This window comes from Felis catus, chromosome D4 (assembly GCF_018350175.1).
Source record: "Felis catus isolate Fca126 chromosome D4, F.catus_Fca126_mat1.0, whole genome shotgun sequence".
Classification (NCBI taxonomy): domain Eukaryota; kingdom Metazoa; phylum Chordata; class Mammalia; order Carnivora; family Felidae; genus Felis; species Felis catus.
Window position 1 is genome coordinate 94,475,763 of NC_058380.1, and position 27,833 is coordinate 94,503,595.

The following is a 27,833-nucleotide window of genomic DNA, read 5'->3' on the forward strand; positions in this document are numbered from 1 at the left end:
GGGACTGGGCTGGAACCGCGCGTGCCGCTCGCTGGGAGCCAGCCTGCGCGTCCGGAGCCGTGACCGCAGCCGGAGCTGGCAGGGGGCTCCCGCCCGGGCACGCAGTCGCCTCCCGCGGGCCTCCGGGCCTCCCCAGCGCCCGCCTCGCCCGCCCGGCCCCAGCAGGCGCCGCAGCCGTGGCCTGGGCAGGAGCGGCCGCCCCGCTAGCTGCGCCCTGCCCGGGACGGACGCCGGACCGCCCCGTCACGTGCGCCCAAGTCCTCGGCCGGCCGGGGGCAGCGCCGTTCCCATGGTTCAAGGTAAGGGCCGAGCGGGCCGAGCGGTCGCGGGGCGAGGGGGCCGAGGCCGCGGGGGACGCAGGCAGGGAAGCCCCGGCTCAGTGCCCACGAAGGCTGGGGCGCCCGCTGCAGCCTGCCGGGCAGTGTGGAGCCAGGTCCCTGCCCCACGCAGCTGCCGGGCCACACCACCCGTCCCATCTCCATCTGCCCTGGACGTGCGCCCCTGGGGAGGAGGCTGTGGACTGTGAATGGAGACCCAGGTGGGCAGCGAGGCAGGGAGGGAGGTGGGGACCCACGGTGCCAAGGGACGCCTGGTCTCTCTCTTGGCCTGGGCATGAAGGAAATCGGGGAGAGAAAGTTTCCGAGAGGAGCCTGGCCTCTGTTCTCTGTGGTGCCAGGAGCTGAGACCTTTCAGTGAGACTTGCCTTGGACCAGACACCGTGCTCGGCCCCTGACCTGTGTAATCGTTCATCCAGTTCACCCAACACCCATCAGAGAGGGGCACTGGCTCTGTTTGACAGAGGAGGAAACTGAGGCTCAGGGAAGTTTGGTCGCTTGTCCAAGGTCACACAGCCAGTAAGTGGTGGTGCTGACCTCGGTCACGGCCACCGGCCTCAGTCACGGCCACCGGCCGCACGCCCACCCACCTTTGTCTGTTTGAAATCTCAGCTTAAACGGGGGAGAGGAGCACTGGGCTGGCCTTTGGGTTTTCCCAGCCAGGAATAAAAAGACTCCAAACACCAAAACTCCAGGAGAGACTGCCTGCCCACCCTCCCAGCTCTGCCGCGACATCCCACCCAGTGTCCTGTGCTCCCAAGGCCGAGGGCCATGTGGGCACTAAGAGCCCTGCCAGTGTGCATCTCAGCCCCAACACTCTGTGATGACAGTCTCAAGGGTCAAGTTCGTTGACCCTTCTTGAAGAAGGCCCCTTCATTGTCCCAGGGGCCTTAGCCCCAGCCTGCCCTCCTTTCACATTCCTCGGGAAGCTGGAGCTCAGGAGAGCCAGAGGGGACGACCTGCCAGCCTTTCCCTGGCCCTCCCCTCTGCTCGGGCCAGGCCAGGCTCCTGGGGTGGGAAGGGCGGTGGAGGGGGGGCTTCCAGGTGCGGTGAGGACTTCCAACCCCCGAAGGTTTGCGCTCGCTAGGACAGCATCCAGCCGCCTCTGCCAGTGGCACTGACAATGGAGCCCAAACGACCAGAGACCTCTTCTTACCCAAGCAGGTGGCACCGGCGCTTCCTGGGCCGAGGGGAGGGACTGACTTTAATTCTTTGTGCACTGACCGTAAGCTTTCGGAAGAGCTGGGGTGCTGGGAACTCGGGACGAGTCCATCTCGCTCCTGAGGCTGGGGCTCAGGCAAGCTGGGGTTTTGTTCCTGTTTTCATCTGCGCGGCTGTTGGGCACCTGCGTGACGGGGTGAAAAAAAACCAGGGTGAGCCTTGTGCCCTGGATCCTCCTGACTTCTGGTCTCCCTGCCACCTGAACTTCCAGAGGGGCTGACTGGTCCCGATTCCCTTGGAAAGCTTGGAACTGGTCTCCCGAAGTGTTTGGGGTGTCTGGGAAGGACCCACCCACAGGCTCTCCCGGCCTCAGTGCCTTCGGGGTGCATGGGGACGGACGTGGGGAGCTCTGGGGACCATCGGCTGGTCTTTCTGGAGCTCTCTGGCACTCTCTGCTGAGAGCGCTGGCTATGGAAATGTTCCAGCTTTTCCACCCTAGCCTCTCCAGGGGAAGAGGGGAGGGCGTCCACCACAGAGCCCTTCCCAGCCTCCGAGGCCTCGAGCTCCCAGACGCGCATTGCTTACACCAGCACAATCTTCAAACAGGAGTAAGGGCGCTCGGGGAAAGGTGGGCACGGCTCGTGGAGCCAAGACTCATCTGCCCAGTTGTGTCCACCTTTCGGGGTGACCTTGGGCAAGTCATCTTGCCTCTCCAGACCTCAGTCTCTCATCTGTGAGATGATGGGGTGGCTCATGCCATGCCCCTGATGGGCCATGACCACTCTGCTCATCGAGGCCCCAAAGTGAGCATGTGAGGCTGGGAGGAGCTGCAGTATTGAGGGAGCACAGAGGAATTTTGAAATCTCGGGGCAAATCTGAACCCAAGCCCCCCACTCAAGTGATCGTCCCAGCCTTGCATGTTTGGGGGCCGGCTCTAAATCGCTGACTCCTGGTGCCGGTTCTGGGTGAGCCATATGGCCCGGCCGGCCCAGAGGCTACACGGCAGGGACCCAGTCCCACAGAGAAGCCCCTGGGCTCCACGGATCCGCTCCGCAGAGCGATGGCCTCGACATCCAGCGAGGAATAATTGCAGCACTCAGAAGGGGTGAGGGAGCAGGCAGGGCTGCGGGGGGAGAGTCATTACATCTCTGTAAATTGCATCCGAGTTCGGGCGGGAGGCAAGTCACGGTGGCCAAAGAGCCCCGCTCCCGTCCTCCCGGCAGCTCCTGGCCCGGCCACTCTCTGCAAAGTAGCAAGTCTGCGTCTATACATCAGTAAGAGGCAGCTTGTGTGGCAGAGAGCACGGATCCTGGGCGACCGTGGGCAAATCGGTCAGCCTCCTCATGTGCAAAACGGAGGGCACTCCTGCCTTCCCCGCCAGCACAGGGCGGCAGCTGTGAATCTGGGCTCCCCCCCCCCCCGCCCGAGGCAGGGGACGCCCCCAGGCTCAGCCCGGGGTCTGCTCCACGGAGACCAGCGCGACCGGGGGCTTCTCAGCCTGCCTGTGCTCTCCCCCTGGTACTGGTTTTCCTTGCAGTGTCTCGGTCCCTTCGGATTTGCTCCAAAGGGGGTTTGACAAGCCCCGCATCTTCAGCGTCTGCCAGCTCCTGTCCTTCCACTGCCGCGCGCGGAGAGGCTCCTGGTGCGGACACTCTTGTTTCTGTTTGCAAAGCTCTTTGTTCCCTTTGGAATTAGGTCCCCTCCCTAAGCAGGCTGACGAGCCCTCCCCCAGGCTTGGCCCAGCCCCACCCCCGGCTGGGGGCCCTCTGAGGGTGGAAAGCGCTGCAGGAAGAATTCTAGGGGGACTGACCACCTTGCCCCGGGTCTGAGTCAAGCCTGCTGCTTCCCGGCTGTGGGATCTTCTGGGCTGTGGCCCATCAGGCGAGGCTTGTAAGCCCTGCTTCCGGGGGTGGGTTTCTCCAGAGATCCCCAGAAACCACAGACGTCGGGAGCCTGGGAGGGACACGGCCAGATGTAGCCTTTAGAGAATGTTCTCGGGCTGCGGCACGACGGGCTACGTGGCGAGGGTGAGGCTGGAGGCAGGAAGGCTCTGGAGGAGGCCACTGCGTCCAGCCAGAAGGGAAATGATGGAGGCCCGGACCAGGGGAGTGAGAAGTGGGCAGAAATGACCACCCCTCGGAGGCAGGGGCGAGGAGACAGTGTGCTGGGTGGTGGGAGAGGCCCGGGACTGAACACCTACCTGTCACAGGGCTCTGCTCTACACGGGACCGGGCCGGAGACCCGGGCGTGGCCGGACAGGCAGGATGGGCCGCGCCTAAGTGGTGAGGAGGCAGCCCCGGGGGGCCTCGAGGAAGACTTTTCTGTTCCAGCAGCAGCATGGCGTCACAGCCTGGCTCCACGTTACCGCCTGTCCCCTGCGCACGGTCCCCGCCCACCTCGAGGGGTTCCCACGGGACTGGGCCCCGCCCTGGTCTAGCCAGCCACCTGTACCCCCGTGCTCGGCTTTCCCAGGTGGCAGAGGCGGGAGAAGCCTGGGCCAGCCGAGAGGCCCACGTGGAGGCTGGCCGGGGGCCTGGGTGGTGACCCTACAGCAAGCCAGGCTGCGGGGGCTGCCGCCTCGTTCGCCCCATTCCCTGGTGGTGTGGTCGAGTGGAGGAGAGCGTGGCTGTCGGGGCTGACCAGAGCCGTGTTTCTGTCCATGCTGAGTGTCCCTAGTGAGGTGACTTGGCCTCTCTGGGCCTTGGGTTGCTCGGTGACAATGTTAACATCCACCTCGAAGGATGTGCTAGGTTGCGTCTCAGCTGGCTGACCGGGGAGGGGGTTGCGGGCACTGTTCAGCGCTAACAGAAACCTCTCTTCCAGGCCAGGTCCAGCCCCCGGGGCAGCCCCCGTGGGTGCTTGTTTCCTGGCTCAGCCACAGAGTGGGCTCAGGGCAGACTGGCCTTGGGGCCACCCCGGCTCCCTGACCGTCACCTGCACCTGGGTTCTTCCCGACCTGGTCCACAGTTTCCTCATGCCCCAGCAGTGGCAGAGGTGACCCTTGGGGCACTCCCGGGCTGCCCTGGCCAGTGGGGCTCTCTGGCGGCCGGGATCCCTGGGGAACAACAGTCCTCCCTCCTTTATTATTATTATTATTTCTTATTACTTATCGTCATCTGCTGTACTTGGTCGTGCACCCCGTCCAAACTTGCACTTGGAACTGTACTCCCTGGGGTGGGTGCCAGCAGCCTCGCGTCCCTGGGGACTTGCTGGGAGCACAGATCCTCAGACCCCCTCCAGACCTCCTGGTTTAACAGGCTCCCCGGGCGATCCCTGTGCTCAGTGAAGTTGCAGACACGCTGTTCTAGAAAACATTCTGTGCACAAAAACAGCGGCGGAAAGCCATCGCAGGTGACTGTCTCCCGCAGGCTTACGTATTTAGCTATGTTAAATTTTAATACGTTAAAGGGATTTTGAAATGAAATAAATTGGTGCTGGCTGTAAAAGACAAGTCAAGCCATCCCTTTGCTTGTTTGTTTGTTTTTCACAAAATATAAGCCCGGGGCTTCCCCGCTGCGACCCACCCCCAGGCCGGGCCCCCGGGGATCCATCACCCAGGGGCTCCTTGGCCTGTGTTCCTCCCTGTTCTTTTGTCGGCAGATCTGGACCCTCTCCCCGCATCAGCACCCGTTTTCTCATGTTTACCTGGCCCCGTGTTAGTGAGCAGGCGTGTGGGTCGTCCTGGGTTTTGGGTTGTGCCGCGTAGTTTTATTGATTCATTCGCTGGTGTGATCCCAGCAGGGAAGGATCTCGGTGGGGGGGGGGACTTCAGGGGGGGAGTGCACACTTGTGACTAGAATGAGAGAGCTGGGCAAAGCACCTCCCGATGGATTGTGACACGGATGTGAGGCAGCAGGCATCCGGATTCAGAGGAAGATACCCCATGGGTCAGAGCAGTCTGGGAGGGCTTCCTGGAGGTGGAACTTGAGCTAAGCCCGGAAGGAGTATGGAGTGGGGAGGAGCAAGCGTGCCGGGGGAGACGGGGCATTTCTGCCATCCCTGGGACGCAAGACGCCTCTCTGTTGACTTCGGTAATCAGTGACTCACAGAAGATACCCCGACCGTGTCCAGTAGTCCGTGCCCTATAAGGGTGGGGGGAACCAGCTGGCCACTTTCTGGTGGTCCCATTGGCTTGGAGCCTCAAATCTGTTGTGACTGAGGTCGGCATTCATGCTCTGGTCTCTCTGCCAGGCTCAAAAAGGCTCCCCGCCGCCCCAGTAAGACACGCGAGGGACCCGCGGCCGAGCCCCCGCCACGGCCCCACGGCCCTGCCTCAACTCCAGGGCGCCAGCCGGCTCCGGCTTTGTGCTTCCTGCCAGCACATCCCCCTAGCGCTGGCTCGGGTTATTTTGGCCAGGCTGCTCGGAGCACAGGAGCGTGTGTCCCAGGGCGTAGGAGGAGGCTGGGACGCATCATTAGTGTGTCCCTGACACTTGTCAGAGGCCTTGCCTCGCGGTATTGGAATGTCACATTTACTCCCTGTTTTCCCAGTTCCTCCACTTGCTGTCGGCAAATGCACTGACTCGACACCTTCGGGAACCTTCCTACAGCAAAGATGCTCATTTTTCAGATTCCAAGGCAAGCGCCTAGTCCAGAAGCCCTTTCTCTCTGCAGGGCGTCTGCCCCCCGCTGCTCCCAGAAGCCGGCAGACCCAGCTGGCTTAGGGAAGGACCCACATGTCTTTTGCTGGCAGGGTCTCCCCTCGAAACATTGCGAAACCAGCAATGGCTTTTGAAAGGGCTGATTCCAGGATATGATGATCCAATTTTGGTTCAAAGGAGGACAGGGGGGGAAAAAAAGTCGAATCTTTCGCAGAAAAAAACAGCAACTTCTTTGTAACATCGTCAAATTGCGAACTTCTGGTATTTACCTGTGCTTAGAGTTTTTGTTTGGTTAAAACACTCATTATACAGAAGGCTCCTGGCTCAGTGCGAACCCATTTACAAAATTAAAAATATAGGCAACTTTAATTTTACCTTCATGGAACTTCCCACACGAGAGTTCCCTCTAATTACTAAACAGATTTCTGCTTCAAAAGGACAATTTTTGTTTTGCGATGCGGCGTCCTGAATAATCGCTTTTGTGGTAGGTGTCTCGTTTTTCCGCGTCCACCCTTTTCTCTCTGGGATCATCCCCCCTGTTGCACGCGAGACCCGAGGGCAAGAGGGAGGCGTGGGAGCGAACGGGTAGGGGTCCAGCATGAATCTGTGGGATGCTCTGAGCAGGCACAAGGGTTAGGACCCCGCGACTCTGCCCAGCCACCAGCGCAGGCTCCTCCGGGCTGGTGAGCCCTCTCTGTGCCCTACGTTCCTGGTCCACAGAAATCAGATAGCTGTGCCCCTCTCGCAGGGTGGTGGCGAGGGTTCTTCACCCCCGTGTAAGACCCCGGATGCCCGGTAGGAGCACGGGTTCCCGGTCGTCTGTGCAGCTGGGGTCGGAACCCTGCTTCGATCCCGTCCCAGCTGACGACAGAGCACAGACCCCGGCTGCAGCCTAGAAGGCCCTGCCTGCCACAGACCCTGCGAAGCCCCCGACCTCCTCGCTGGCCTGTCCGCCCCCACTGGGCTCCCGCATGGTGGCTTACTTCGCGTTCTGGAACATGCCCAGAACCTTCCTTCTGGGGGGGAGGGAGGGCAGTCCCGCCTACTCCCCTCTGTGCCTGAAGAGCAGATCTCATTGGCCACGGTGTGCTTCAGGAACGTGTCCCTGACCCCACGTCACCTCCCGGGAGGTTCAGCCCCATGACACGCCCTTGGGCCCACTGTGACACTGGCCCTTTGGGTCTTCCTGACTGGTCTCCGTCAGCACCCAGGCTGGGGGGCCCCCTTGAGGAGCGCACCTGTGGATGCTGTCCACCAGTGCACCCAGAACCAGGCACAGTGCCGGGCACATGGATGGGAGCACTTGGCAGACATTTACCGGACGGCTGGGAGCTTTTGTGCCATTCCGACGCCCCCACCTTGCCTGCCAGGGGCCGCCGTGGCTTCTCCCTGACCTCTCCCCGGACTGAGACACCCCATGTTTAGAGCCACAGATGACATCTATTTCCCCATCAGCGTCTCCCCTCCAAACACTCAGAACCTCCTCCGGGAGGAAGACTCAGAACGTTCCAGAAACGGGAAGTAAGCCAGCGTGGCCAGAGTGCAGCCAGTTGCGAAGCAGTTTGGGAGGTGAACAGGGTCTGCTCCGTGCGGCACCTGCCGTTTTCCACTGCAGGAATTTCCAGCGTCGGGCGAGGTGGTTCCAGGGCTGGTGGGTCACCCAGGCCAGGCCTCAGCTCCCGGCCAGGCCTCTGGGTTTTTAAAAATCATTCAATCTGCAAGACGGGCCCTTTCAACAACACGCCTACACTCACTTAAAAATGGCTGAGCCCAATTTTCTTAAAAAGGAAAGTTGATGTGAAACAAACCACTTCGGGCAGGGTCTTTGCTGAAGCCTGGGCCACCAAGGACTGCTCAGGGCGGCAGAGTTGTCCCCAGAAGTTGACAACGGAGTCACGGCGGCCGCCGAGCTGGCAGAGCCTTGCGGAGAGCAGAGGTGCCAGACGGGACCAGGGCGAGCTTGTGCCCGTGCCCCGGGGCACTTGAGCCCGTGAAACTATGTCAGAGGAACCAAGAAATGGGTGGGGGTGGGGGTGGGGTGGGGGTGGGGCCGGCCAGGTTGACAGCCGCCGTTTGTTGAGGCCTCTGCCCCTAGGATCCGTCCGTGCGCCCAGGCAGGTGGGGCCGCCTCGGGCTCCCCGAGGCTTGTACTTGGAGAGAACTTGGGGTGACCCCCGGGGAGAAGCGAACCCTGGAATGTGGCCCGGAGCCGAGGGGGTCCCACCCTCCCCCATCCCCTAAGGGTGTGTATCCCACCGCTCAGGCTGTCTTGGATGAACTGTGATTTCAAGAGGGAAAGTCCCTTTGTTCCTTGAGCCGGTGATTAGACCGGGTAACGTCCAAAGTCCCTTCCCGGTGTGCGGGGAGAAGTGGGGGACTCTTGTTCAGATATTCTGATTCTCTGAGACTCTGAGCCGCGTGGCTCTAAGTCCCTGGGAGCCCACCATTCTACCACCTTGTCTGGACCCTCCTCCCAGGCTCCAGTAGTGCCCTGGCCGTCCGCCCCGTCGTCCTGCCCTCTGGTTCCCCACCCAGCTCCAGACCCTGCCTGGAGCCCCAGCGCAGAAGGTGGGCCTGTCTCACATGAGCTGCACTGACCTTAGACCAAGGCAGGGATCCAGGGGGGCTCCCTGGTAGGTGCCAAGTCCCCTGGGGGCATCTGAACTCCAAGGGGAGTGCCCAGACGGATGGTGGCAGCTCACAGCCCAACCTCCCTACCCCCCCCCAGCTGCTGGACCGTCCAGCCAGTCCCTCTGGAACCTCCAGGTTGCTCAACTCACCTTTGCCTGGACTCACCTGCTGTTCCTTCACCATCAGCACCACATACACAGGCACACAGGCACACATGCAGATATAAATGCACATGCCACATACATGTATACACGCACACACAGGCACACATGTGGATATAAATACGCACGCTGCATACACTTATACATATATGGGTACATATACATGCATATACATGCACATGGCGTGTACACACACATATACATACATGTAGATGCACGCACACAAGGTTATTAAGAAATAGCAGAGGGGCGCCTGGGTGGCTCAGTCGGTTGGGTGGCCAACTTCAGCTCAGGTCATGATCTCGCGGTCCGTGGGTTCGAGCCCCACGTCGGGCTCTGTGCTGACAGCTCAGAGCCTGGAGCCTGTTTCGGATTCTGTGTCTCCCTCTCTCTGACCCTCACCCGTTCATGCTCTGTCTCTCTCTGTCTCAAAAACAAATAAACGTTAAAAAAATTTTTTAAAAAAAGAACTAGCAGAGAACTGCAGTTTAGGACACGCGAGCTCCGGAAAAACCCTAAGTTTCCCTAATTCGATTCTTTGCTATTCCCAAATAAACCCACTTTGCTGGTGAAATAACTGGCTATTTTATTTTTAAGGTTAACAACACACGCGCACACACACACACACACACGTACAACACACACACATATACACACAGACATGCACACCTGTGCATAGACACACGCATGCCTACACAAACACATGCACATGCATACACACAAACACATGGGTGTGCACATGCACGTGCGTACGCTCACACACATGGGTGTGCACATGTGCGCGTGCACACACACCTGGACACGCACATGCACGCACGTGTGCACAAACATGGGCGCGTGCACACGCACGCGTGTACGCACAAACATATGGGCGCACACATGCACGTGCATATGCACACACACTTGGACACACATGCACGTGTGTACGCACAAACACATGGGCGCGTGCGCACAAACACATGGGCAAGCGCGCATGCACGCCCGTATGCACAAACACATGAGCGCGCGCACATGCACGCGTATACGCACACATGGGCACGCACATGGACGCACGCGCACAAACACATGGGCGCGCGCACATGCACGCGCATACACATAAACATGTCGTGCACGCACACGCACACACACGGCTCTGGGGTGAGGAGGTACTGCCTGGATTCGTTAGGGCACGGCTGGCACCAGCCCCACCGGCTGCTCTGGGCCATCCTGGCCAGGGCGGGAACTGCAGGCCGCCGGTGCGTGCAGGTAGCCTGAGGCCGTGACACGGGAAGGAGTCCTGTGCTGTCCTAGGCAGCAGCCCAGTGGGTCACTTCTCCGACCTGCTTTCCTGGGTGACCTCGGTGCCCACCTGTGAATGAGCGTGAGGACTCTTGTCTTCCTCACTCACGGGGCCGCTCTCTGGGGAGACGCCGTCTGTACCTGAAAACTCAGACTGCAGGGAGCCGTCAGGACACAAGTGGTCTATTCTGAGTCGCCACTGAAACGGGTCCCCGGGGGCGCAGGGAGACAGCTGACATTTCTTGCGCACTTCCTCCCTCCCTCCCTCCGTCCCTCCCTCCAGTCCGGCGGCCAGGCGCCGGGGCCCCAGGCAGAAACTGTCCAAGTGCCCCAATCTGTTGGGTTAAGGAGAGCCCACCTCCTTACCTCCCCGCACGCAGCTTACAGCTGTAGCCATGGAAACTGCCGTAACCTTGTGAACAGCTAAAACATATGTATATATTTGGTTTGTTGTTTTTTTAAAACATCAAGCAGATTTCTTTTTTGCTTTTTACACTCCTGTGGGGATGGGCGAGGTCAATACAAGGCGCAAGGCGGTCATCACAGAAGGCGCCCCGCACCTCCCACCCCCTGAGCTCACTCTGCAGGGCTCGGGTCCAGGAAGTTGGGGTCCCCCGTGGGGAGAGCCCCCGAAGGGCCGCTGCTCCCTCCACCTGCGCCTCCCCCAAAACGAGCCAGATTCCACCCAACTCCCGTAGAACAGAGTCCTTCCCACACGATTCCCCAACCCGTGCACAGATGGGGCCGCTGGAGACCCAAACCCGATGAGAAGGATCTTCCAGCAATAGAGCCGAGCAGCGTGCCCTGGCGAGGAGCCAAGCTGTGATCCTGCCCTCCAGGACTCTGTCGTCGAGAAGAGGAGACGATACTAATGCCACTCTCGTGTTAATTTCGGGAAGAGTTTTGCTGGATAGAAAATTCTAGGTTGGTGTTCCCCCTACTGTAAACCCGCCGCCAGCTGTCTCCTGGCGTTCACCGTTTCCACCGCAGTCTGTGCATGCCTCCGTTGTTCCTCACGTGCCTTTTCCTCCGTCTTCGATGTTCACCGTATCGCTGGTTTTGGATGATTTTATTAGAACGTTCCTCGGCACGGCTTCCCTCATGTTTCTTGGGTTTCCGGTTTGTGGAGGGCCTGGGATCCAAGTTTCCACCAACATTTCTTCTCATGAGTCACCTCTCTGCGCCCGCTTTCCTTTGGGGGCTCCGATCCTCCCCCCGGAGCCCCGCTTCCTCCGTCGGGGGTTTGTCTCTTTGCTGTTACATTGGCTGTTTCTACCTGGGCCCCCAAGCCCCCTCCTCCCGCAGCATCGACTCTGATGTTACTCCCGCGTGGCGTATTTCTCACCTGAGAAATCGCTAATCTCTAGAAATTCGGTTCGGTTCTCTCTAACGTCATCTGTGTTTCTGCTTCACGTGCCCAGTGTCTCCTCCCGCGTTCTGACCACGGGGGCGACAGCTGTCGTAACGCTTTCAATGTCCTCACCTCCTAATTCTGTCATCTGTGCCGTTTCTGGGTTAGTTTCGACGGCCTGACTTCTCTCCCCGTTATGGATCGTATTGTTGGCTTCTTGGCAGGCCAGGTAACTTCCCAGCTGATGGGGAGCCACACCCCTGTGCGGACTCGTGAGCTTTGTTCCGAGCTGTGGCTGTTACTTGGAAACGCTTCTATTCATTCAGCTCCAGCTTTTGGGCTGGTCGGGCAGGACCGGAGCAGCACCCAGTCCCAGCCCTTCTGAGCTCTGTGGCCAGTGCTCTGGGAGCGACGACAGGTGGGAGCAGGGCCTCCCTCTGGACCCGCGGGAGCGCCGAGCAGCGTTCTCTAGAATCCTTTCCGATGGTTCTCTCTCAACCTCAGGTAGACTTGACGCACGTCCAAAGGTGAGGGATGACGAACCTAGAAGGCATTTCAGGAGGGAGGGGGCATGAAATTGAAGCCGTGAGAAGACAAGCAGTAATGCTCCGTGAAGGCTGTTCGGGAGCAGACGGACCCTGCTGTGCAGCCTGGTCTCTGCCGACCCTGTGCCGCTTCCCCCTGCCGCTCCTGTGCTCCGGCTCCTGGAGCCCAGCTTGCTCTGCCTGCCCCTGGGCCTTTGCACTTGCTGTTTCAAAGGCGGAGAGACCCAGAGCAGAAACCAGGATGCAGTAGGAGCTTAATAAATATTTTCAGCTGAATTGTTGATAAATGATCGACGCCAAGCACAGAGTAGGGACAGGGAGGGCCACTAGATCCCAGGAGGGGGAGCTGTGTCCATGGCAGGAAGGGCTTACTCAAGGAGCCTGCTGACCAATAGCCAAGGGTTTCAATAAGCAGAACTGGAAGGGAGTTCAAGGCGCGTGGAATGGCACCAGCAAAGGCTCAGAGGCAAGACCATGCGTTTTGCGGTCGGGAGGCCCGGGGGACAAACCTCTCGGCCAGACCGACTTAAGAAGCATGGTGGCAAGAGAATGCAGAGCTAAGGAAGAAAATCAGAGACCAGCTCGGAGGGCCAGGGACACGCAGACGTTTGGGGCCTAGACCAGGAGAGTCACGCTCAGGCCTGAGTTCCAGGGGGATTCTTGGCTGTAGTGGGGGAGGGGGAGGGGGCGTCTGCAAAGGCGAACCATGGCTCCGAACGTGCAGACGTGAGACACGGGTAGGAAAGCGAACACGGGGCAGTCTCCGTGCAGGGGCTCGCGTTGTTAAAAGGTAATCAAAACGACGCCTGTTGGCATACTCTTGGAAAGGCCCCCCGGCCCCCCGGCCCCCACCTCGCCCCCGAGGTCCCCACTTATCTCTTCGGAAGCTCTCACTGAGCACCCTGGGCTGGGAGCCGAGATGGGCCGGGCCCCAGAGCCCACAGCCCAAGAGGAGGGGAGTCCCGGGCTTCTGGACAGAAATACAAAGGAGAGGAGGTCAGTGAGGGCGCCGTGGAGGCCACCAGCAACTCCAGACCACGGGCAGCATTTAAGGCTCTGGGTCAAGGGTGCACGTCTGGCCTGCCCGACAGCCCAGCTTCCTGAGGGCCAGGAGGAGGCAGGGATGGCGACCCCCACTCACTTCTGTGTCCTCGGTACAGCACGGTGTTTGGCAGGCTGCCCGCGCTCACGGTGCTTATGGCAAGGAGGAGAGAGGGAGGGGAGGAAGGAGGAGGGAGGGGAGCTGGAGACAGGCGTTAACATCCTGTTTTAAAGGTGAGGGGACCGGGGCCCGTGGCCACCCTGACCGTAGGGAGGAGAGTTTGGATTCACACCCAAGTCTTCCTGACTCCTAGGCTGAGCAGGGCTGGGAGGGACAGACCAGCGCCGACCGGCATGGGCCCAGGCTTCCTGGAGGAGGAGGCATCAGAGCCGGGCACGGGCGGCGGGAATCTGTCAGGGGCTGCGGTGAGGGTCCCGTGGGAGAACAGATGTCATCGGCCATGGTGGCTCCAATGACGTGACGGAGGCGGCCGATTCGAGGCCGCTGAGCTCCTCAGGAGCTAACGGGCAGGACTGGAGGGACATCGGCTACAAGGAGGGAAACGGCTGACGTGGGCGCCTCGTCTGGACGGCGGAGCGGGGCCTCGCCGCCGTGGGGTATCTGCCCCTGCTCTCTGCACTTGGGCAAGTTGCATCCCTGCCAAGTGGAGACACCCACCTGGGGGTCCTGGACCAGTGGGGGCGTCCAAGCATGGCGCGGATGGCTGAGTGCCGCCCCCCAACCCCTCCCCAGGCCCCGGGGGCGGGATCTAGCACACAACGGGCTGTCAGTGATGGGCTGGGTGCTTGTCCCATCCTGCGAGATGCCAGAGGCAGCCAGCATTTCTGAAAAAGCCCCCCGACCCCTCATCGGGCCCCCAGTTGTGCCCCTCACTGGCCGTGTGCCCTTGGGCAGGTCACATCACCTCCGCCAGCCCCGGTTTTCTCATCCGTGAAACGGGTTAATAATTCCAACCCCGAGGATGACGATCGGGCTTAAACGGGGTGATGCGTGCATCCTCCCCAAGCACCACGAATGCGGGCATCGCCACCGCCCCGCTTCCACAGATGCGTAAACCGAGGCTCTCCAGGAGCAGTGGGCTTTCCCCGTGGCACACCACCGGAGCGAGAAGGAGCAGAAGCAAACGTGGTCGGGGTCTCCTCAGTCTCCCTCCTTCCCTTGCCCTTTCCAGTGAGCCCCTCGACGGCTGGCTTGGTCTTCTTCCCCCAAACTCATCTACGGCTCCAAAGTCTCCCCTCTCCCTTCCCCCCCCCCCCACGTGTTCAGCTCCCAAGGGCTCTGCCTTGGCAGGTGATTTAAGCCACAGGCACATATGGAGCCCTTGCTGCTTTCCAGGGCCCGTGCATCAAGGTGAGGCTATGCTGTAGCCCTCGTGGGGCTCGCAGTCGATTGGGAAGGCCGGCGAGAAGGCAGCACGCAGTGACGCTGCAGGGTATGGAGGACACGGGCCAGGCCCACGGAAGAGGGAGCAAAGGCTCCCTGCAGGGGGCAGGACCTGAGACCCGTCCCAAAGGACCAGAAGGACTTAGCCACCTGAGAGGCAGCAGGCAGTGGCCCCAGGGGCATCCTGAGTCTAGGGACCGCGGGACAAGGACAGACCTGAGACCGGCATCCGCATCACGGCTCAGTACCCATCCTGCAGCAGACGTGGGTGGTCGGTGCTGGTCCAGTGGAGTGTGGACTCTATTCAGAGGACCTGGGAGGCGTGTGGTCCAGACTTGCCCTGGAGGCGGGGGGGGGGGCAGGGGGCCATCATTCAGGACAGTCGTTCCCCAGAGGTGGCCCCTGTCCCAGGAGCATCAGTGTACCCCAGAAACTCCCGGGGGGAGCCCAGTGGTCCAGAGCCCCCCGCCGGGAACGCTGACGCAGCCCAGGTGAGGACTGGCACTTGGTGGGGAGCCGGCCTGGCCCAGGCCGAGGTGTGGGGCGCACAAAGCACGGGGTCGCTGTCCCTGCACACACAGGCGGACAGTGCCAGGGTGGAGTGGTGCACACTGGGAGCCCCGTGCTAATCGGATGCAAAGCTTTGTGGAGCGATGGGGGGGGGGGGCGGAGGGGGCGGGGAGAAGCAGAGCAGGGAGACCCCCTTGGGGAACCCTGAATCCCCTGGGACGGGGGATCCCTGCTGAGCATCCCTGAGCCCTGTTTGCCCCGCTCTGCCGGGCTGAGACCACGAGGGGTCTACTGAATGTCTTTAGGGCTTCATCAAGCTCGAGGTGCTGAGCCAGGGCGACGGGCAGAGGCCTGGCGTCAGATCTCGACTGTGCTTCCTCCTCGCGTCCAGGCCTGGACGCACCACCTTCTCCGGGCCTCAGTTCCCCTGTCTCTGCATGAAGACACTCACGGGGCCTGGGCTGAGTGTACCCATGAGGTTAAGTGAAATGTCAAGGGCACAGCCTTCGGCTCAGCACCTGGACACAGTCAGTGTTTAAGAAACGGAACCTCCCGTGGGGCCAGCTGCCCTCCGTTCTTGGAAGAGGAAGCTGAAAATAAAAATAAAAGATTTAAGTCAAGCAACAGAAAGGGTTTTGCAGACCCAACGTCTACACATCGTTACTTTTAAGGGAGAGAAGAGGCCAGCGCGGACTACGGTTGAGCTGCCCCCCCCGCCATTTCCTGACACGGATTGGGACACCCCAGCCTCACAGAGCTCTTGAAGGCGCACCTCACCTGCCTTTCACCCGACGGGGACCCCGCACGGGCCTGGCCCGCGACTCTGTGCCTGCCGCACCCTCCCCCACTTGCCCAGGACACCCTGGGGGGCAGGCAGGCGCGGGAGGTGAGAGCCACAGTGGCAAAGCCCCGTCCCTTCCCTTCCCAAGCTCTGGGCCTGTTCAGTGGGAGCTCGCCAATTAGACCCCAGTTCATTTCAGATCCCCCCACCCCAGGTTTGAGAGCTCCTTCTGTGTCCTTGCACTATGCTGACCCCTAGCGACAGGAGGGCCACAAAACGTGGTGAACCAGGTTCCTGCCTTCATGGGGCTTATCGTCCGTCAGTCCAGTGGGCAAGGAGGAGAGAGCGCCCCTGTCCCTGCCCCCCTTCTTTAGGCAAGCCGTGTAGGAGGGAGCCAGGAGAAGGGGGGAAAGACAAGACAGCAGCTTTGGGGTGGCACACCCAAGTTCACCCCCAGCTCCCTCACCCCGGACCATGTGACCTCCTGTGCAGCTCTCTGGCTCCGTTTCCTTGTCTGTAAAATGGGGTGATGATAGCTGCTCAGACTCTCCTAGGGATTAGAGACGTTGGTGGAGACTGTCACTCCCTGCCAGGCACAGGGGGTGCTCAGGACAGGACAGTGTGCTTATTCCTAATGTGAGGTACCGGGGAGCCACCCAGGGTGTTTGAGGGAGGCAGTGACCTGTCCAGACTTAGGTTCAGGAGCCCCAGTGGGGCAGCATGGGCGGGAGGGCAGGGTGAGAACCTCTGGGCGGCCTCTTTGCTAAAGGGCGGATTTCTCTGCCGTGTTGGAGTCGCACGGGTGTGAACTGTCCTCACAGACACACGTACATCTTTCAGACAGATCACAGGACGTCAGACAGGAGAGGTCTGGGGGCTGCTGGGGCCCCAGGGCCAGACACTGCTGAGCTCAACAACATCAGACACGGGTGCCTCGCCTCCTCCCCTCCCCCACCGCCCCCACCACCTTGGGGCCCGAGGGGGCAGGTCAGGGTCGGTGGCCTGTGCTCAGCCCTCATTCTGTGGCAGGCATCCAGGGTCACCCTGGGTAGGTCTCCTTGTCTGGAGGGCACAGCCACCCATCTGCACAGACAGGGCACGGCCACACGCTCCCAGCCCTCCACACCACCAAGCCTGGTCCCCATGGAGCCGGGGGATCCGGCCTCGTTTGACCGCATGCCTCAGCGCACCCCAACTGGCCACTCCTCTGGAAGCAGGACGGTGTGCTGAGGCGGGGCCTCCAGGACCAACCGCAAGAGTGACAGTGTGGTGGCCTGCCTTGTAGGTGCCCCCTGGCCTGGCCCGGTAGCTCCCACTGGCCCGATGTGCTGCCCACTGCCCCCGAAGGGCCGGGGGGACCCCAGGTGACCCTGGCATGGCTCTGTGAGAGAGGGAAGGAAGGGCTACCTCCCGTGGCTCTCTGCCTTCCCAGAGGTGCCTGAGGCAGGGGACAGCAAGTGCCTGGGGACCGTGCCTGAGGGGGCAGGAAGGCCACCCAGCTGGGGGTGCCCTCTTTCCCCAGGCAGTGGGGATGCCGAGCCCCCTGGCCAGTCCAGGTCGGGCGAGGCAGCTCCCTCCAGTTTCCTGGCCGTGGCCCAGGCCCCCCAGCCCCCCAGGGCCCAGGGTCTGCCCCGAATCCTCTCCCTGTAGTCCACGGCCTCGGCTCTGCAGCCGGGAGGGGGCACAAAGACAAGGTGTCTGTCTGATGGACTTTTCTGCTGGCTTGGTGCGTTGTTTTTCCCTTCCGGCCTCGGTTTACCCCTAGGCTATGTGGGTGGGGGAATCTTGCAAAGAAATGCATCTGCTCCCTGCATCCCCCACGGCCTGGGGAGTGCGGGTGGGGCAGCCACCCGGGGGGAGCCGTGGGGTGAAATGCGAGGGACACACCGCCCCCCTTCTCACGGGCGCTCCTGGCTCTGCTGGGTCCATCCTGGAAATTTCAATTCATTCTTCAAGAGCTCACCGTCCCTGTGAGAATCGAGTGTCTGTTGTGAGCATCGGGCTGGGCTGGGCGGTGGGAACGGAGCGGGGAACCACCTGCTCTCACGGCGCTGGCCCCAGGCGGTGGGGACGGGGTGGGGGTCTTCAGCGGGGGTCTGGGGAGAACTGCTACAAGTCTATGAGCCCCCGAGAGAGCCGGCAAAATAGCGCGGGCCTTGTGTTCGTCCCCGCGGTCCCTCACGGAGCCCAGGCCGCGAAGCAGGCCAGCCCAGGGCATCCCCGGCTTCCTGAACACCAGGCCCCCCTGCCACGGGCGCGCTCCGGCCCCGGCCTGCCCTGCCGGTGGGCGCGGGTCTGGCTCGCGGGGGCCCCGCACCAGGTGGGCCTGCATTTCTGAGGAGCTTGGAGAGGAGATCTCCAGGCGCCGCCGGGAACTGCCCGTCCAGGCCGCCAGCCCAGCCCAGCCAGCCCAGCCGGGCTCTGGAGAATATCTCTGAGACCAGCCACAGTGCTGCCGAGCACTTCCCCGTCTATTTATTACCAAACACAGGAATCTGGGAGCCCGCGGAGCGTGAAATTAGGAACAAATGTGGAGGAGGTCTAGACAGGAACTGCGCGGACGCTCTCGCTCGCGGACCACGGGGCCCTCGGGCTTCCAGGTAGCAGGAGCGCTTTTGTAACCAGACAGATGTGTTTGTGGAGGAAAAGGCGTGCCGGCTCTCCGTAAGCCCTTGCCGAGACGGCGGGCTGGGGAAAGGCCTGCGGGGCGGCGGGAGCCTAAGCCCGGCTCCCCCAGCCTCAGTCTCCCCATCCGGAAGTGAGCGGCACCATCCCATCGACGCTCGGTCGCTAGGGCTGCTTACTAGACGAGCGGATTCCAGGGCCCCCGTGCCGATCCGCCGAGGCCGTGCTCGCCAGGCGCCCCTGCATCCTGGTGCCCGGCGGGTTTGGAAGTCACCGGTCGAGACGAGCCAGAGGCCCGGCCGGCGTGCAAGGACGCAGGGCTTGGCTTCTCCTTGGCGCCCCCAGGAGCACCGGGCACCTCAGGTGAACGCGGCGGACAGAGGCCTTCCTTTGGCACAGCCCGGTGCCCTGTGCCGCGCGGGGCCCGAGGGGAGCAGGGAAGTGGAAGCGTCTGAAGCCAAGCGCAGGACGTGCCGTCCAGATGGCAGGCACGCGGGGTCTTGTGCCGGGGGAGGGGGCTCCGCGGGGGGGAGGCAGGTGGAGGGCTGGCGTCTGGCTCTGAGGCCAGGTGTTTCCTGCGCCCCGCCCCCGCCACCACCCCTGGCAGGAGACGCCCGGGGCTCGTAAAGCAGCCGGCTCCCCAGGCCCGCCTGCTGTGCCCGCCGGAGGGGGGTGGCGCTCTCCACAGACTGGGAGTGGAGGTGGGGGTGCACAGACGGGCCGTCCCTCAGCCTGTCCCTGGAAAACTCCAGGGTGGGGACAGGGAAGTAAAGCCGTTTATAAAGCTTTAAAACCGTTTATGGTCCCAGGGGGCAGATTAACAATTCAGCGCGATCCTGGCCAAACCGTCTTGGCTGGCAGGGCGGCGAAGACTTCAGGGAGAGCCGAGGAGGGACCGCGTGTCAGAGGCCTCCTCCAGCCTGTCACTGGGCCTGCCGGCGCCTCTCTGCCTCCAGCCTTTGCTTTGCTGTCCCTCCTCCCACAGCCGCCCCCTCCTCTGCCAGCCCGGCCAGTCCATCCTCCCAGGAAGCCCCCGGTGGGCGTCTCGGTGTGGTGCCACCTGTGTGGAGCCCTGCCCCCCACTGGAATCCCCCGTTGGCCTCTTGGGCACTCAGCACGGCCCTGCTCGGGACGCAAGTGTCCGGGGAGCGGCCACTGGGCCGGCCCGGCGTCCTCCGGGCCCCCAGGAAAGCATGCGTCCACGTGTGTGCGGCTCTCACCTCTCCCACCCTGGGCGGTGACGTCATGCCCATAATACAATGACAAGGAAACTGAGGCCCGAGAGAGGCCTCTGGCCCAGGGTGACCAGCAAGTGTATGGCAGGACTTTCCTCGCTTGCCCCCCCACCCCCAATCTTGGGCAGGACGAGGGCCCCTCAGGCTCATCACCATGGTGGCCGGTGGGGCAGAGTCCCCAGGCACAGGAAGGAGGTCTGAAAGGTGACAGTCCGGCTAGGACGGCAGGTGGGAGAATCGGAGAAACAGGCCTCTGGCTGTCGTTCTGCTGACTCACTGTGTGAGGTCACGGTTGGGTCCCGCCTGGCCCCACACTGTCCTCGGCCTCTCCGTTCCCACCCAACTGTACTAAATGGAGGAGTGGGGCATCCCAGCACTGGCATTTCGAGGTTAGAGAAGTGCAGGAAGGCTTCCTGGAGGAGGAGGAGGAGGAGGAGGAGACACGCTCTGGGCCCGGCTGGCAGGATAGGCTCTGCAGAGGCAGAGGGAAGGGCATCCTGGGGGTGAGCACAGCCACAGCAGAGGGGTGGCAGGAGGGTGGGGCCGAAGGAGGCCATGTCGCTCTTAGGGGCTGTTCGGAGTTAACTATGGACTGATGTCAGGCCGGGGCCCCAGAAGAGCCGCCAGCCGCGTGCGCGTCTGCTGGCCGGGCCTGGCCCCGGGTCTGGCGCCCCGTCGCGGGTGTCGCTGCCCCTCGGCAGGCGCGTATCTGCAGAGCGAGGCTGAGACACTCCAGCTGGACGAGGCCCGGGTGTCGGAGCTGGGGCTGCTGACAGCCCCGGGCGCCTGGCCTGCCCCGGCACCCGTCCCACCACACCACCAGGCTGACTGCCGCCGGAGGGGCCCCGACAGCCGGGCCGAGCAAGGGGCCTTCCGTATCTCAGACCTGGGACAGAGGCCCCACGGCCACCACGGCCACTCCCCAGCACCCTCCGGGACCTGCCAGGGGGGCCCGAGCCAGACAGGGACCCAAATACTGACAGTAACGGCCGGAGCACGGCACCCCGGCCGGCCGGGGGGGACACCTGGTCCTCCTCTCTTGGCCGTGCAGAGGGGAAGACTGAGGCACGGACACATGGAGGCGTTTGAAGCCCCGTGCTAACTGAGGGCAGCGCCAGGCTGGCTCCAGGGGGTCTGCTGGGTGCTGGGGTGTTGGGGGCGCCGAACTGCCCAGCAGAGTCTAATCCCTGCACGCTCTCTCTCGAGCTAAGTTCTCCCACTGATGAAGTAGGAACACAATTACCGTCTGGGGTACAGAGAGCCGAAACCCCAGCAAAGGTGACATAGTCACAGAATGAGTCGCTCTGCGGATGTGGGGGGTGGTGGGGGGGGGATGTAATCCCGCCAGTCAGGGTCTCAGGAGGGGTCCTGCCTGACAAGCACCAGCAGGACAGCGGCAACGCTGGTACCCCCTGGGCCTGGGAGGCCCCGGATCCCAGGTGGCCGGCAGTGGGGCAGGTATGGCTTCTGGCTGCAGGGGGACCTGTCTGCCGGAAGGGTGACCAGCCCGCCCCAACCCGCCTCCTCGTCCGCAGAGTCCCAGTGCCCGCTCTGCCCTCCCGCGGCGCCACACACGTTAGGGGTCCATCCGGCTGCCGCCTTCTGGCCGCGTCAGGTGAAGGCTGGGGTGAGCTGTGGTATCCCGTGAGCCCCACAGGAGGGAAGGGCGCGGGGGAGTGAGGCCAACATCTGCCTGCTTTGCTTTGCTTTGCCTCACCTCAGCGAAAAGCGTGAAACGCATCTGGACGGCGGGCCTGGCCCCTGCCCAGCCCCACCCCCCACCGCCAGCACACCCTGCTCCCTGGATCCGGCCCCAGGTCGGCCTGCACCCTTGGTGGGGCCGGCAGGCCAGCTGGCCTCAGCCGCCCTGGGGGCCGAGGTGGGTGGGAGCCGCCTGGCAGGGCGCCCAGGAATGTGGGGGTCCCTGGGGCTCCTGCTTTGTCTGTCTGTGTGGCCTGTGCTGTGTCTTCCTGACTCGGGCCCGCCTGCATCTGCCTGTCTGCACCTCTGTCTGAATTCGGAGCCGTCTGTGAGTCTGTGTCTCATCGGCTCATCACTTTGGGTCTGTACAGATCTGCCTTTCTGTCTGCCCGTCCGTCCGGAGTCTGGGTTCCCATCCCAGCTTTGCCCCTGCCCACACTGCTGCCCTGGGGCACAGTGAGCACAGCCAGGGCAGAGGGGTGGCGGGGCCGAAGGAGGTCCCCCTTAGGGGCTCCTCGGAGTTAACAGCGGACTGATGTCAGGCGCCACCAGCCGCGTGCACGCACAGGGGTGCAGCCCTTCGCTCCCCACGTACCAACGGCTCAGACCTTGAGTCTGAAAATCCCGTGTCAATTCTCACACGTTCCTGGAAGGGGGAAAAAACGGGCCCAGATTCCAGCAAGTCTTTGGCAAGGGTTATCAAAAACTTGAGAAACGTGCACACCGTAAAACCCTTCCTTGCACGTTCTTGTCATCTCAGGGAGTAGGAAACAGTGCAAATACCTACCCATAGGATGTGCTGTGCAAGCAGGGCTTCCCCCACACTGCAGGGTGCGGTGTGGCTACGAAAAGGAGCCAGGTTCTGGAGGGGTCCCTGGGGACGTTCGGAGTGACCGGGGAGCGTATTGTACACGTCGTGACAGACCGCTCGGTGAAGCAGGGGAAGGTACAGAAAGTCTATACAGAATGCCGTTTTAGCTTCAGAGAAGGGAGGAAGGGTCTATTTGCTTATATTTTTAGAAAGAGGCAGTGGGGAGCGCCTGGGTGGCTCCGTCGGTTGAGGTCCAACTGGCTCAGGTCATGATCTCATGGCTCATGCCTTCAAACCCCGCGTCGGGCTCTGTGCTGACGGCTGGGGGCCTGGAGCCTGCTTCGGGTTCTGTGTCTCCCTCTCTCTCTGCCCCTCCCCAACTTGTGCTCTGTCTCTCTCTCGCTTTCAAACATAAACATTAAAAAAAAAATGTAAAGCAAAATGCCATCAAGGATTAACACAGGAGCCATTGTGGAGGGACCTCCAACCCCACAGTCCCAATGGGATCATTTGAACATTAAAAAGTAGATGTGGACTGAACTACATTAAATATATAAAAGTCAGTGAGATCACAGTGATACTAGAAAACCACCACAAACCTCTTGGGGGTACCCCCCTCTTCTGAAAATTGATACAGAGCTGAGCACCTGAGCCTTTCCTCTGCACGCTGTATTTTAGGATAACTCCGTAGGTACTAGGGAAAGTTCTTCAGAGAAGGACCAGGGCTAGTCAATGCAGAAGAGACGTACTGCTTGCAAAGCCACTCTTTGCGGCCCCCTAATTAAATAATGGATCTAGGACACAATCCCCGAGGGCTGGTGAGTCGATCAGGTGGAGGGCCAGTGGGGGAACTGACGGCAGCTGGACCCACCAGCGGTTGATCTCAACGTGGCGGCAGGCGGAACAGAGTCACAGCCCCCGACGGTGACGCGGTAGGAAGCCAGTTTAGAAGACAAAATAGCGCCAGAGTGTCCAAAGCCACTCGAGGAAACCCAGCCAGCTCTAGTACATGGAAAATTCTGTGAAGATAAACGACCCAGTTTCTTCTATAAACAACACCGGCGGGGTGCGTAGGGCGAGAGAGGAGGGAACAGAACTGTTCTAGAGTCAAAAGAGCCAAATGTAACTGGGTCCTGATTTGAACAAAGCAACTGTAAAAAAGACATTTTGGAGCTGAGTGAAGGAAGCTGAACACAGACAGGGCGTTTATGGTTTTGTTGGTTTTTTTTTTTTTTTTTAAGTCTTCATCTGTCAGCTTTTGCACTGAAGGATTTAGGAGTAAACTGACACGCTCCGGGATCTCCTTTAATACGCTCAGTCACCCCCCCCCCCACACACACACACACTGCCCCCCCTGCAAATGAAAATGAGGGATGGCCAGTCGAGGCAGGGGTGCCCGAGCCAGCGACTACTGGCCCGTGGGAGATGATCGTCAGGCACGCGGGAACTTTGCAAGCCGGGTGTTAAACCCCTGAAACAGGCCGTCGCGAGGACGGACATCGCAAGAGCCTACGAGGCAGGATGCTTTTTTTCTAGAACCGGTTTCTCAGCGCCCGGACGGATGGAAAAGCTAACAGAAGTGCAGCTGGTGACACGTGCTCGTTCTCTCTGCCTTTGTGTGACATTTTGCACGATGAAGAGTATACAAAGGGCCTGTCCCTCGGCCCAGAAATCCCCCTTCTAGGAACTTCTCCTGAACAAGTAATCGCAGCCGGCCGTGTAGCTCAAATGGCTCCCATCACTTAGCTGCAAAAACACTTACTAAAACATCCACTTAAAGTATCTTCTTTTTAATGTAAACAACCTAAATATCAAAAAAAAAAAAGGATTGGTTTTCAGTCGTGAAAGACGACAAAAGTTCTGTTGCGTATTTACCACCACCGAACCCGCACACTTAAAAACGGTCGTGATGGCGAACTTCACGTTATGTGTGTTTTACCACCACTGGACGGGCTGCGTCAGACGACGGGACGTGGCTAGAAGCGATGTCGCGGAAGGAAATGCAATGATCTGGAAAAATAAGGCCGATCTTGTTCGGTTACAAAACCATATGTTCAGCTTGACTGTGTTTGGGTGAATTTAGAAATGCGTGAGCTTGGGAGAGCCAGCCTGGAAGGGCGCCATTCCCTGAAAGCGCGCTACGCTCAGTGCCGAGATGTGTGCTCATGAAATCTTCACGGGAGCCCCGCGAGCCAGGCTGGGGCGTCCTGTTAGCATCGCCCTCTCCAGACGTGGGACGCAGGGCCCGGAGACGGAGGGGCAGGGCCGGCCTGCCCTGCACCGCGGCCCGGCCCCGGCCCCTGCCTCTTGCGCACGTGCCCCGGGGGGTTCTATTTTCCGCTCTGGGCTAGTCTCCTCGACTTTCTAAACCAGAAGGGGTGGCTCTTGCAAGGAGGAAGCAGTGATGCCGGGAAACCTGGTGATGTGTGTTGCAGGCTGTTGATGGAGAAGGGGGCGGATGACAGCCGGGACCGTGGTCATCACTGGGGGCATCTTGGCGACTGTGATTCTGCTCTGTATCATCGCTGTTCTGTGCTACTGCCGGCTCCAGGTACCCCCGGGGGCGCCGAGGGAGGCGCGAGGAGGGCTGGGGCCCCGCAAGAGGGGAAGGGGCAGGTCCTGCTGGAGAAAGTGCCGAGCAGACCGCCCCGGCCTGGGTCCCACCTGCCAGGGTTCACCCCTCCCAGGGCTTCCCAAACCCCCCCGCAGGGTGAGGCCGCGGAGGCTCAGGGAGGGGAAGGGACTTGGCCGACGGCGCACGCAGCTGCCAAGCGGGAGAGCAGCGGGAGTGAGCGTCTGTCTGGGCCTCGCTTTCGGCCCTCGCTTCCGGCCCCCTGGGCTCTCCCTTCCCTACCCACACCGGACGGCCCTCCGAGTGCCCCCCAACCCCGGGAGCAGGCCCAGATGCACAGCACAGCGCCCATCTTCAGGCTGCCTGGCCCTCCTGTGCCTCGGTTTCCCCGCCTGCACAGCTTGCCGTGGCGACCGGCGGAGCGTCTGGCCGCGTGCGTGCGTGCGCGCGCACGCGAGGGCGGGCGGGCCGCGGGTCACCAGCCCTCTGCCCGCAGTACTACTGCTGCAAGGAAGAGTCGGAGGAGGACGAGGAGGAGCCTGACTTCGCCGTGCACGCGAACCCGCCTCCGCTGCCCTGCGGCCGCAGCCTGGTGCTCACCAACGGGCCGGCGCTCTACCCGGCCGCCTCCACCTCCTTCAGCCAGAAGAGCCCGCAGGCCCGCACCCTCTGCCGCAGCTGCTCCCACTACGAGCCGCCCGCCTTCTTCCTGCAGGAGCCCGAGGACGAGGACGTGCGCAACGGCGGCGAGCGCGTGGCCTACCAGAGCGTCAGCCAGGAGGACGCCGAGCCGCCGCCGGGGGCCTTCGGGGGCCTGCAGGCGCTCAACCCCAACCGCCTCTCGGCCATGCGGGAGGCCTTCTCCCGGAGCCGCAGCATCAGCACCGACGTCTGAGCAGCCCCGCCCGCCCGACGGGCCCCCAGACCATGGTGGGGTCCCCGGGGCGCGTCGGCCTGGCCCCGGGCCGGGACCGGGGCCCCGCCCAGCCCTCCGCGCCTCCCTGTCCCCACGGGGGCCGGTCGGGGAGCTCCGCGGCTCGCTGCAGGGATAGGGCCCAGTGAGCACAAGGTGGCCGCCGGGGGTAGGGGGTGCGGGGCCTGGGGCTCCCAGGCGGGCGGGCACAGGTGAGCTCCCAGGTGTCAGTCCGCAGGGCAAGGCAGGGCTCTGGGGCCTCGACGCCAGGCTCCTGACGCTGAAGCTGCCGTCCAGCAGAGCTGCGGGGGGAAAGTGGCCTCCACCTCAGCCCCAGCAACTTGGCCGTCGCGGGCTGTGAGGCCGGGCCTGACCCCACCCCCCGACACACACACACACACACACACACACACACACACAGCCCCGACCCGCCGCCCCCGAGCCTCAGCCGCGATGCCACTGGCCCGGTAGCACAAGCCCTCCCTGGCTATTGCAGACCAAGTATTAAGTCCCAGAACGGCGGGGGGGCGGGGAGCACCCCACCCCCACCCCCCGCGCCCTCCCGCTCACACGCACATCCTTGGCTTCCGGTGCCAAGCCGCGGAGACGCTCTTTGGGCCTGCCTTCCTGCAGATGTCCCGGAAGTTTCAGGGGCAACCAGGCCCTCGGGATTCACAGTCCCAACTGGCTTTTTGGTGAAAGAGGGAGGCACAGAGGGTAGAGGCGGCCACGGGCCAACCACCTGCTGTGGGAGCACCCGCGCTGAAACAGGCACCCGGTTCCGAAGTCCAGGTGTGGTGGGGTGCACAGGGCGGGGAGCAGGACCTAACAGACCCACTTTCCCCCCATGAGGCCTGCGACAGGCCCTCCCACCCGCTGGGCCTCAGCATCCAGAGCCCTTCGAGCTCTGGTCCCAGGGGACACCGACCCGAACTCTCACACCCGCCCCGTTTCTCAGGAGGATCTGGGAGCAGGGCCCCGGATCCTGCTCTCTCTCCACGTCCGACCTCAACTGAGCCCACTCTCCTCCAAGCTCCCAGCAGGGCTGAGGTCTCCCTGGGAGCCCCTCTCTAGCTCCCTCCCTCTGCTGGGGAAGTGATGCTCAGTGGTCACCCCAGGGAAGTGACCAGGGGCACGGGGAACGCAGCTCCCCCACCGGCCAGGGGCGAGATCTCCTCCTGCACAGCAGGGCCCCAGAGGCAGGGTAGCTGCTGTCTGCCAGGCTCCTCGGCGAAGCCACCTTCCTAAAAGACACAGCAGCCTTTGAGGGCCCCTGAGCCGAGGACAGCCCGAGCACCTGCCTCTTGCTGAATGCCCCAGAGCCGTCCGGACGTGAGCAGAGTTAGGGAGGGCTTACTGTTTTCAGCTTTCTCTGTTACTTTCTCCTTCCGTTCACCTCCAGCCTCAGTTGGGACACGGTAATGGAATCCACCCCCGGCTTCCCTGCAGCCCAAGCTCTCCTCCTTCGTGGAACCCCATGAGTTTGTTTTGTGCATTTGCTTGGGGGGTGGGCTGGGGTGGGGGGCGAGCACCAGGAGGCGGCACTTCCTGTGGCTGTTCTGTTCCGGTTTCCTGTTTCCTTCCCTGGTCTCTGTTCTCTGTATAGATTCATAGATCCACTTAAAATGAGGTGAACACCCATCCCTGTGAGTTCATGCAGCTGCACTGTGGGGACCCGCGGGGAGCTGCGTGCTCCCCGAGAAAAGAGAAAGCCAATAAAACTCATCTCCAGCACCGCCACCGCCACCGCCTTCGGTCTGCCTGCAGTTCCAAGCCAGCCCGAACCTCTGCCCGGGACTTTCCGGGAGGGGACCCCGTCCTGCCCGGTGGCGGGCAGGGTCTGCCTTTCCTCTCCCATCTGGGGGCCTGGGTCTAGGCACGCCACGTCTAGGGTGGCCGTGTCCGTCTGCCAAGTCTGGGAGCCGCTGGCCTAAACTCTGAGCTCCTGGAGAGCGGGGTGGGGGTGACCGGCTGAGTCACCTGGGGCCAGTGTCTGATGGCCTCTGGGCCCGTGTTGGCCATCAGCACGGTGGGGTGATAACGACGCCCGCTTCAGGGGCTCTTGGGAGGTTCGTGAAGCAGAGCTGATAGAGCACTGGAGGCAGAGCCTGGCACGCCGGAAGTGCCGAGGGTGGTCCGAAAGGAGGACCGGGGGCAAGGGTGACCACAGGGCACG

At 62.0% G+C, this 27,833-nt stretch overlaps 1 protein-coding gene across 1 annotated transcript; it reads left to right on the forward strand.

Moving 5' to 3' along the window:
* On the forward strand, positions 1 to 27,397 carry FAM163B (family with sequence similarity 163 member B). The gene is made up of 3 exons (XM_023242986.2): positions 1 to 299; positions 24,608 to 24,723; positions 25,241 to 27,397. Exons 2-3 carry the CDS (start codon positions 24,631 to 24,633, stop codon positions 25,637 to 25,639), a joined length of 492 nt encoding a protein of 163 aa, XP_023098754.1. The 5' UTR covers positions 1 to 299; positions 24,608 to 24,630; the 3' UTR covers positions 25,640 to 27,397.
* Positions 27,398 to 27,833: the final 436 nt, after the last annotated feature.